This window comes from Eublepharis macularius, chromosome 6, assembly GCF_028583425.1.
Source record: "Eublepharis macularius isolate TG4126 chromosome 6, MPM_Emac_v1.0, whole genome shotgun sequence".
In the NCBI taxonomy this organism is placed as follows: Eukaryota; Metazoa; Chordata; class Lepidosauria; order Squamata; family Eublepharidae; genus Eublepharis; species Eublepharis macularius.
Genome location: NC_072795.1, coordinates 57,402,606 through 57,413,582, shown reverse-complemented (window position 1 = coordinate 57,413,582; position 10,977 = coordinate 57,402,606). Strand labels below are relative to the sequence as shown.

Genomic DNA, 10,977 nt, shown 5'->3' with positions numbered 1-10,977 from the left:
GTCTACATGGACAAAAGGAAAAAATAAAGGAAAATGAACATATGAAAAAGCATGGCTCCAACTGCTCAGATAAAGTTGCAATCTGAAGAACAGACTGAAAAGGGAATGCCAAATTCTGATTATAAAATCCGTCCTAATAGAATCTTCCAATCTTCCCTACATTTTTTTCATTCTAATGAATGGTTACAAGATTCAATTTTTAACAAAACATAATATATACATATTCAATTTCGTGGCTTAAATTAGGAGAAAATTATTGATTTGCACTATTTTTGAACCCATTTTTCCTCATATAAGTTACTAGCAGTGCTCCAAATTATATTAAAAGTCTGCTATCCAGAAATCTGTGCTATTTTTTCCAGGTCAGCAGTATCTGGGAAATCTAGAGCTGTGCACACTTTGGCAATGTGCTTGAATTTCAGACAGCATATGTAGATCCAATAATCAAGTGAGCCATTTAGGACTAAAACTTCATAACATTTTCCTTACTACTACTACTAAAGTAGAAGGGTCAACAAGCCAAAACTGTATTAAAGTGATTTCTAGGAAAGAAAGAAAAACTTTTGATGAAAAGTTTTATTTTTTATTTTATTTTTTTACAATTTTATTTTTGTACAATTAATTTTTGAAAATTAGGACTGATCAGCCTTGTTCTGATTCAAAACAGTCCTCTTTAGTAACTGGTACTATTTGAAGCAGAGCTGTTACATTGTTTTTTTGAGTTATGGTGCCATCAAGTGGCCAGCTCTGGTCAGCAATTTTAAAGTGTTCTAAAGTACTCCTCACAAATACGTAATGGCTGTGATTCTTGAACGGTGACTTACATGGAGTTGACAGTCTGATGGGCCCTGAGGTGTTCCTTGAAACTACAAAAATGATTCTGAAAGTTTTCAGGAGAATGAAAATTGATGGAATGGCAAATTAATTTATCTGTTCTCCCACCACTGCTGTACAAAAACAAAGCAGGTGAAAGGAAAACATTGCTAGGTACTGGGAAGATGTGTGTGTATTATGTGCTGTCAAGTAGTTTCAGACTTATGGTGATCCTATGAATTAATGATGACCTCCAAAATAACCTATCACTGACAGCCTTGCTCAGATCTTGAAAACTTTTAATTCCAGGTAGTATTCAGGACTCTTCTATTTCTGAATCCAGCTTGAACATCTGGCATTTCTTGTTCTATATATGGTTAGAGCCTTTGTTGTAAGATTCTGAGTAGAGATGAGCACAAACCGAAATACAAACCAAAGTTTGTCACGAACCAGGCCGGTTCATGAGCCAGCAGTTCGTCAGAGCCCATTTCTGACGAACTGCCACGAACTTTAGGGAGGTTCGTTTGGTTTGTTTTTTGGTTCATCACTGCAGACAGCCTGATGCCGATCAATCAGTTTCCTAGGCAACAGGGGTTGGGCTTTCTGCAGACCTTCTGCTGACCTGGAAGTTACTTTCTGCTGACCTAGAAGTGGTGATTTGGTGGCCCAGAAGTGGCGTTTTTACGAACCAAACAAACCAGTTCGCAAACCGGAGCAGGTTTGTGAATGTTCGTGAAACATGATGAACCACGAACCACATGGTTTGTTTTTTTTTCTGGTTCATGCCCATCTGTACTTCTGAGCACTGCTTTGCTTGCATGAGAAATTAATTCAATGGTCCAGTAGTTGATACTATCTTTGATGTCTCCTTTTTTCCCAGAATTGAAATGTAGGTTTGAGCATTTCCAGTCTGTGGGCCATTGTTTTTTTCCCCGTATTTGTCTGCATGTTCTTGTTAAAATTTTGAAGGACTGGGGAGATGTGGTAGGGTTGAACTGGCCCTGAATCAATTAGGTATTGTTCCTTTCATTAAAGTAGGAAAATGATGCTGAGGCTATCCCACTTCAGCAGATAGGGGCTCTTATGACTGAATGCTTTGCTATCCAAAAAATTCCATCTACATTGGAACATAGATGTCAGGGGAAAGGAATTAAGCATGGAGGTTAATTTCTAGTGCAGTGCACAGCAGAGTTACATCCTTCTAAAGCCCACTGCCTTCAATCGGCTCAGAAGGGTGTAACTTTGCTGAGGATCGTACTGTTAATCATATATGTGCCTCTACTTTCTGGGGCAAATTTGCCCTTTAATTTACTGGGAAAGTTCCAAATGAGCTGGAGTGCTTCTGGTAGCCAGGAGGAAGCCAAGTTGAGCCCTCGGAGTGCTAGCTCAGCAGGGGCCACTCAGGTAGCAGCAATTACAACAGATGTTGCATTGCTCATTCCCTCCTCCTGGAATGATGAAACTATCTTTTCACAGAGAATTCTGTGGATCTGGTAAGAAATATCAACTCAAACAGGAATGACAATTGATGTGGGGTGGGATGCATCCACCGAAGGGACCACAGGGGTACAAGCCTATGTGGGAAACTTCTTCCAGACAAAAGTGTAGTTCAGTCTTGTTCTTCTGAGGCCCATCACATGAACGATTGCAAAGGAAGAAAACAACTCATACCCCAGTAGAAACTCCTGCTGTGACAACACTATGATCTTGGAGTATCTATGTTCTCTGTTCACCTGATACCTCTGAAAGTCCTGGAGTCCTTTGGATGGTTTAGGAACTTTGGTTTTCTTTTCTCCTGCTCACTGCAGGGTGCAGTTCCGTTGCAAATAAATTGTGTTTTCTGACATAGTCCAGCTAGTGAGGCAAGAATCACCAGGCACCAACTTTTGTGCTGTTGGAACCCCAGACAGTGGTGGTCTCTGATCCAGCTGAGTCCCCACTACCTCTTGCAACTTGCTGCTTCTTCAGCATATTGTTGGTGTCCAGATGCTGGGTGATTTCCTCAAAGGAAGAAATATCCAAGTCACTGTCCTCATCAACAAACTGTAAAAGGAGAGAATAGACAAGAGATAACAGCGAACATTGTGAGAGCAGGTCAGAGAGTTGCAGTGTCTTTCCGACAGTGAAGATACTGTTATCAAAATTCTGGACAAAATTTGAGTGTTTCTCTGATTCTAGCTGTGCATTCAATATACACCCAGCCCACACAGATTCCAGAAAAAACAAACCCTTTTAATTAACTGCAGCCACCTCTCAGGCAAATTAATATTCAATGTTAATAATGGACAGACTACTCTAAACTCACTCTAAAGATCCACGACTAGATGTATGTCCGAGTGAATGTGTGTGATAAAAGGCTAGGATTTCCCTGCCCCTTTTTTCTCCAGGACTGTAGGGCAGAGTGCTTTAGAGTGGCAGGCTCCAAGGTAAAGTTCATCAAGGAATTTTCTCCAGTACAAGTATCAGGTTTTAGCATTTTATTGCTAACTAGCATACACACACATATATATTTAGGACAAATTGCAGACAGAGGAAAAGAAAGCAGAATATAGGAAAAGAAACAGTTTCACCTATCACATCATATAAGCACCCCTATCTGAAGGATGAATCAAGCTTACCTCCCAGCTGGGACATCTTCAGACTGCTTCTTACTCAATTAGTTGTTCTTTATTCTACTTAATTATTCTTTTGCTTGTGTGTACTGCATGAGAGGGTGAAACATCTGACCTCTATCATCATCCATGATGGGTAGTGACCTAACCTGTTCTAGTTCTTTACATAGAATTACACCTAAAAGAGTTATGACAGGTTCCACATCAAACCTCTCTGCCCAATCCCTTCACTCTGTCATTTTCCTTTTAAATGTGTGCAGAATGATTTCCCTCTAATTTGCATCTCAAGAAGTGAGCTCTGATTCATGAACACTCATGCTGGAATAGATATTGTTAGTCTTTAAGGTGCTCCTGGACATCTGTTTTGGGAAAGACATCCGTGGTTTTTCCCTCACTCCCAGATAACATCTACATATTATTTTCTCTTTACATATCCCATCTCCCACTGCAGGATATATACCTGCTGTCTTCATTTCATGAAACAGAAGTTGATTTTTTTACTGCAACAGGACAGCTATGCTGTCAAATACAAATAACAGCTCTCATGGACAACTGTGCAGCAAAGCTTCCTATTTTATAGTTATCACCCCCTATAGATCAGGATGCGGTTCCCCTCTTTTTTAAATTACTAATCTGGGTTTTCAAGAAGTTGTGTTTTTAACAAAATCATATGCATTCCCTGGGGAATGAATGGGAGCTGTGGGAGAACACTTACTTCCACAGGGACTTTCTGGTGGATTGTGCCCTTCGAGTTTACTATCTCTTGCCTTTGAAAACTTTTCACAAATACATGCACGCACCATATTTCTAACTATAATTATTATGGAACGCTACAGGAGGTTAAATGGGCTACAGCAGACCTACTCTTACATTCTTTTTTTATGGAGTCTCTAAGCATCTACTACCTGTTCTTGCTTTTGAAATAGTGATTACAATGAGGTTGTTCTCACCACCAAAACATCTCTTAGTATACCGTACATGAATAGAAGCTGTGTTTGTGGGATTAATTACAGAGAGAAAGAATACCATGCACAACCTGACTTTTCAAGCTAATCTGTACTATAAGCAATACCTGAAGCTTTTTAATGGGGTGGCTGGGTTTAGGATCTTCTTCAGTTTGGATGGAAAACAGTTTTACTCCACCAGCAGGTTTTCTTCCTGGTACAGTCAGAGTCCTCTCTAGATTTTTAGCCATTGATTGCACCAAGGTCTCTGTATGAGGCACAGAATTATTCAGAATCAGAATCTAGACAAGCAAACTGGACTGCTATAACAAGTGGCTTCTGTAAAAGTCACATATATACAAAATTGTTGTATGGTGACAGTGAAAGACTGACAGAATGGGCAGTTTGACCAAAGAGACATTCTAATGGAATCCATGGCCACTAGCATATGACAGGTTCATCCTTCCCACTCTTCAAATGGCTAGGCCAGATTTAAATATGCAGAGGCCATTCATGTGCAATGTTACCACAACAGTGGTACTTCATCTCATGTTACAATCTTTCGGCATTCTAACACTCCCTCCCCTTCAGAATACATAGTAAGCACCTTTTAACTGAGATGGCAGCCACAGGGAACGTCTGTTTAGGTAAGTCCTATCCATGCAGCCTTGTCACATATCAAGTCAGCTTGCATTGCCGGCAGCTGCAGTCAAACAAGTAACTAGCAGCTGCAGGAGAGGCAGTAAGTGAGAATGGCTGCATTGGAAGGAATTTTAGGACAGGCGCTGCCTTCTGCTGGAAGGGTGATAACCATACAGAAGGAATCCACCTCCTTTTCTCCTAGATCATAGGTTGTTTGTATTGTAAGCTGTATGGCTCTAATTTGACTGGGCTTAGTTACACTAGCACTGACTAAGACCAGGAGTTACGTAGATATCCTCCACCATCTCACTGAGCCCATTCTGCTCCTTGGCTCACTGAGTAGTTGTGAGCAATTAAGCAAGCTGGCAGACTACTAGAGTGTAAATGGAGAAAAACTTGCTATCAGCATGGTCAGACACATGTCCGTGATGACCACTGCAACTATGCAAAGCAGAGCTGTTCCATGTGATGAAGGGTATGTGCTTCTGCAGATTAGATCCCCCAGCAAATCTCCACTGACCGAAGGGATTTCTGTTAGCAGAATGGAACTTCTTTGTCTGCCCCTCTCTAGCTTCTTCAACCACAGATAATCCCTGAACTGGGATCCCCAGGAAAAGCATAAGAAAACCCCCAGAAATCAGCAGGGGAGGGGGAAATGAAAAAACCTGCCCCACTTCTTCTATTAACAAAAATTTTCTGCAGAATCCAACCCTACATTTGGTTCCAGATGACAACAACGCAAAAGACGCAGTAGTTCCATCTGCTAGTTTTGCAAAGCATTTTGAAGATTAAATTGCTTGTATCCACAACAGCCCAGTCTCAGAATTTCCTCAGGGCACTCTGTCATCATTCCTGAGGTTCATATTCCAGGGAAAGCTCTTGTCTGAGCTCTGGCAAGCAGAAGCCTCCTCAACACTTCAGACATGCTGCAATGTGCTGCAGTCTTGACTGTGCAAACACTCCAACAAAGTAACCACTCCGCTCCATAATATAACTGCATCCTATTCCTCCTTTAGCCTTTGTTCTACCAGACTATGTCAAAGCATGACTGGGCAACAGCAAGAGAACAAAAGAACAGCCTTGACTGATCAGGTCACAGCACCAGGGGAGTTGCCTCGACTTTCTTTGCTTCTAGGACACTATAATGACTCACCTGAAGGTCTAGCTGCAGAGGAGAGAACCCTTCCAGAGTTGCTTTTTCCCTGAGGTCGTTCTATGTCAGATGAATCCCAGTCACTCTCTTCATTCTGTGTCACTTTGGGAGGATCTGGTTTTGTCTTGAGGGCTCTGAGCTTTGGAGAAGTAAAGCTCAATTCTTCCTTAGATTCTTCTTCTTCAGAGCTGAAAGGTGAAGTGCTGAGGAAAGAAATGTTACATGAAAAGCTAGAGGAATACATGTTTTTAACTGGGCTGCTGTATGGGATTGGGGGGCGGAGGTGGGGGGGGAGGTGGGGAGAGGCACCATGCAAGGATGGCATCTTGAAGGATCTTCAAAAGATTGAGTGCCTTCCAAATCAAGCTCAGCTAGCAAGGTCTGAGGAAAAGAGGGCTGAGGAAAAGAGCTCTTTTTAGGACAGAAGTTAACAGAGAACTCACCTAAGGTGATGGACTGCACAGGGTTGAGGGGAGAGGGGGCTGCTTTTAGCTTGCTTTGGAGAAGGTAGCCTGAGATTCTCCAGTGAACTATTCATGGAGCTGACTTTGCTCCGAGGAGCTGGTTTAGGCACTACCAAGGCACATGGCTGAAATTCGACTTGCAAGTCCCTGGATTTAGAAGATGTAACCTGAAGTGGGGAATGCGGTCTCCTTTGGTTTTTAACTGAAAAGAAAGAAAATATATTAGAAACATCTGGAGGAAAAGAAATAAGCCTCTTTCTGTTCCAGAAGAAATTATACTTTTGTTGCTTCTGATGCATTTAACTGTCATAAAACCTTGGTGAAAAGGGCTATCATGCTCATTACACTGAATGGCCATGTGCGTTTTGATATGCAAGGCTTATATTACCCTTGAGCTATGAGAACAGTATCCAGTCATGATTAATATAAAAGAGAGAGCCAGAAGAGAGGCCAGTATGGTGTCATGGCTAGAGTGTTAAACTGCCATATACTCAATGAAACCATTGGCCCATCAAGGTCCGTATTGTCAACTGACAGCAACTCCCCAGGGTCTCGGGAAGAGGGCTTTCACATCACCTACTCCCTCCTCCTTTTCTAACTGGAGATGCTAGGGATTGAACCTGGGACCTTCTGCATGCAAAGGACAGACTGGCCGATTCCACACGGCTTACTTGAAGCCGGGACGTTGCGGAACATGCCGGCAAAAACGTGGAAGATCACGTTTTCTCATGTGAGTTTTGTGTGACATCGCGCAAAATTTGCACGAGAAAACAAAATATTTTGCATTTTTGCCGACATGTTCCGCAACATCCCGCAACGTTCTGGCTTCAGGTAAGCTGTGCAGAATCGGCCACTCTTCCACTGAGCCACAGTCCCTCCCCACTGTTAATGTTGAACCAGGATATGGGAGTCTAGGTTTAAATTCCCACTCTGCCACAGAAGCTTGTTGGATGACTTTAGGTCAGTTACCCTCTCAGCCTATCTTAATTCACAAAGTTGGTTGTAAGGAAAAAAATAGAGGACAGGAGAACAATGTAAAACGCTCTGGGTCCCCACTGGAGGGAAAGTAAATACGTAAAATAAAAATAATACATTTCTAATCAAATAAACATTATGGCTGAGGCAGGGTTTACCAGTTGTACCCTTTTTGCTAAGGCATTCAGTGGAGCTAAACCTATACTGGGGATCCATGACTGAAACTCCTGGTATGTGCTTTGTTCTTAAGAAGTAGCTTAAGAAGAGTGGTTTAATTCTCTCTCCCCATGACTTTTCCATGATAAAACTGCCCCTGCCCCTGAGCTTCTATTATCCCCAGTAAGGAAAAAGAAAGATGACTGTATTATATCTGCTTCCCCCTCCCCACCAGATGAGCAAACATCTACAGGGGAAAGCATTATTTTACCACCCTAGGGCTGTGGCCTCAGTCAAAATACAGCCTCTCATGGTTGTTTTACAAGTATAGACCAAGAGATCCAATTTCAGGTCCCATAATATAAAATATAATTTGACCTTAAATACTATTATGTAAGTGGATTTGAGGTACTTCCTTCTCCTATAAGTAATTTTATGTATATGATTTAATGTTTCTGTATTGGTTTTATTAAATAGTTGTATTATTGCTTGCTTTGGTGTACTGGAAAGTGCCTATAGCCATGGAGAGGTAAATGAAAAGGCTTTTACATAAAAAGGTGGAATATCAGGTCTTTTATTTTCAGGTAAGCTTTTACAACTATAGACCATATTCAACAGATTAATCTACCAATTAAAGCAATTTTATTCTTTAAAAGTACTATAAGTCACTTTGACGTTGCATAAAGAGACATGGTATACAAAAAATAAAATGTGTTTGGATTCAAATTTGAGAATTAAGACATTCTGTCATGGAACTTTACCTGATATTCCAGAGAATGGCACTGACACGTCATTTTCATCCTTCTGACTCCAGTTAAGTTTCTGTTTCACTGCTTGCTCAAGTTTGCCTCTCAGTGTGAGGAGATGTGGAAATTTGTTAGCCTTCTGCTGCTGTTCGGTTTTTAATACACTTTTTAAATTTTTATAGGTGTGAGATGAGATACCTTTTGTGCCCTGTCAGAAAATCAATCATGATTAATATAAATCATGTTTGGAGATAATTCTCTTCTTCGTTCACAAGGGACACAACTCAATGGCAGCTTCAGGTACCTTCTACTTAATGCCCACTCATTTCACTGGAGAAAATTTGGTAGGTTCTAACCATTGCATTCTATAACTACATGGAAGAGACTTGAAACTCAATTCATTTATCTTGGAAATTCATATTCTGCATCTATATCTTTAAAAAGCACTTAATGTGGTCTAAAATAATTAGATAGATACAATGTTATCACTGAAAACTGCTCTTACATAACCTTATAATGGCACTCAATGAAGAAAGGAGCCACCTCAGCTAGAATCAGTGGGAAATAGATGGTAGGTAAGCAACTCTCTTCTTCCCCAAGCAGCCTTGTGTTGGAAGTTGGAGATATTTGTTCCTCACTCAACATGGGTCCCAAAAACAGGTGTTGGGTAAAGAATTCAACTCTCCCCAACTGCCACCAAAAGGCTGCTCAAGAATTGGCTTGCTGTGTGAGGAGGAGAAAAGCTTGGTGAACACTTTTTCAACTGTTGGAGACAGTTTATTCATTTGTTTAGCATATTTATAGATTTTATGACCTCTTCTGGTCCCCCCAATGCAATATGAAACCAAATGACAACAAAGTCAGAAATCATTAAAACAATAGATAAGCCATCCCATACCACCTCAAGTAATACCAACATCTATATACTTCACCATAGCAACATATCAGTCTTACAGTGCAATCCTAAACCAACTGACATCCTTCTAAGTACACTGACTTCAGCGGACTGAAAAGGGTATAACTCCGCTTGGGACTGTACTATGTTATCTCCAGCAATTCTACCTCTCTTTGGCATCAGGAAATTCTTAAACTAGACCTTTACTTCTATCAACAATTGTTCTTATTGAGCCTGCATTGTGGGGAAAGCGAACTATAAGTCTAATAAATAAATAAAATAAATAAATTACTGCTTCTTCAGGCATAGCAAGAAGACAATTTGGGAAGGATTAGGTAGACCTAGAAAGATACTTTTCAGGCTCTTTGTTTCTTAATTTGGAACAATTTTTCTGGTCACTGATGACCTGTATGTAGATTCTCGCATGCACTTTACAACATGAAATTGAAATTTTATGTACCCTTAGTCAATGATCATTTTGTTCTTTTGAGCTACCAACTGGTACAGTTGTCATGGACTGTTAATGTTGTATTTATTATCAACATAAGTGTTTTTGTGACTAGTTAAGTTTTTTTTTAACAAACTGCTTGTGCAATCCTCTGCAGAGTTACACCAGTCTAATGGGCTTTTAATGGGCATACATTGGAATAACTCTGCATTACTTGAGCAATTTGAATTAATAATTCTGAAATATTAGCAAGTAGGAATCTGTGATTATAATTTATGACTATAAATTATGAAACTTTCAGGTAAATTAAGGGTGTTCTATGTGAGTTGGAGGATCCTTTCCCAAGGACAGAAGAAAGAAGCTTTAGAAGTTGTCCATTTACCTCCTTATTTAACTGCTAGGAAATTAATGACTTACATGCAGTCTCTAGCTCTTCAGTCATCCAATTTAAGTTTGGATATAAACCGAGGTATCACTGACTGAGTGCTGAACAAACCCTTCCAAACTGGCTGATGGGTGCCATGCCATGCATGCTTTGTAAACACATCATTGGTTTAGAGGAAAGGTTCAGTGTGCATGACGTGGGTGGGTGGTTTTTTAACAAAGGTTACATTTATAGAGGTCCTAAAGGAAGACTGGCAAACATCAGCATGCAGCCAAAGGGTTCAAGGCTTAACTGTTTCAGCCTCACAAGTTGTACCTATTACTACGCTAGAGATCACATGCTTATGACACAGCCTGTTTTTGGAGGCTTGCTCTTCTGTTTCCTCATTTCAACTGTCTTAATCCAGATACAAGGAGAAATGACAACTTGTTCTTATGCTACAATCATTGCCAACTCTCTGAGGTAAAGCAGGCACTGCAATCCCTGGTAAAGTATGCCATTAGAAGTCCAAAGTTTTCCCTAAGGGAAGAGGGTTATCCTTTCTCCCCATTGAGAAACCTACCTGCTTCACTCCCATGCTCTCCAGTTTCTCTTCCAACGTCTCCTCCAGAACTGGACGAAATTGCTTCAGCAAGTTTGGGTTCCTCCTCAATGCTTCTAGTACTCTTTTCTTCCTATCCAGAGTATCTTCCAGTTCTACAGGGGGAGAAAATGGCTAAAACAGGGGGAAAACAAATCTCAAGG

General features: G+C 40.7%; 1 protein-coding gene across 1 annotated transcript in view; it reads right to left on the bottom strand.

Moving 5' to 3' along the window:
• Positions 1-561: 561 nt before the first annotated feature.
• DZIP1L (DAZ interacting zinc finger protein 1 like) overlaps positions 562-10,977 on the bottom strand; it is a 31,670-nt gene continuing 21,254 nt past the window's right edge. The window contains exons 11-16 of the mRNA XM_054982105.1: positions 10,796-10,929; positions 8,521-8,713; positions 6,608-6,830; positions 6,165-6,367; positions 4,498-4,637; positions 562-2,856 (exon numbers count right to left, since the gene is read on the bottom strand). Coding sequence (XP_054838080.1) covers positions 2,683-2,856; positions 4,498-4,637; positions 6,165-6,367; positions 6,608-6,830; positions 8,521-8,713; positions 10,796-10,929 — 1,067 coding nt within the window. The 3' untranslated portion in view covers positions 562-2,682. The remainder of the gene's footprint in view (positions 2,857-4,497; positions 4,638-6,164; positions 6,368-6,607; positions 6,831-8,520; positions 8,714-10,795; positions 10,930-10,977) is intronic.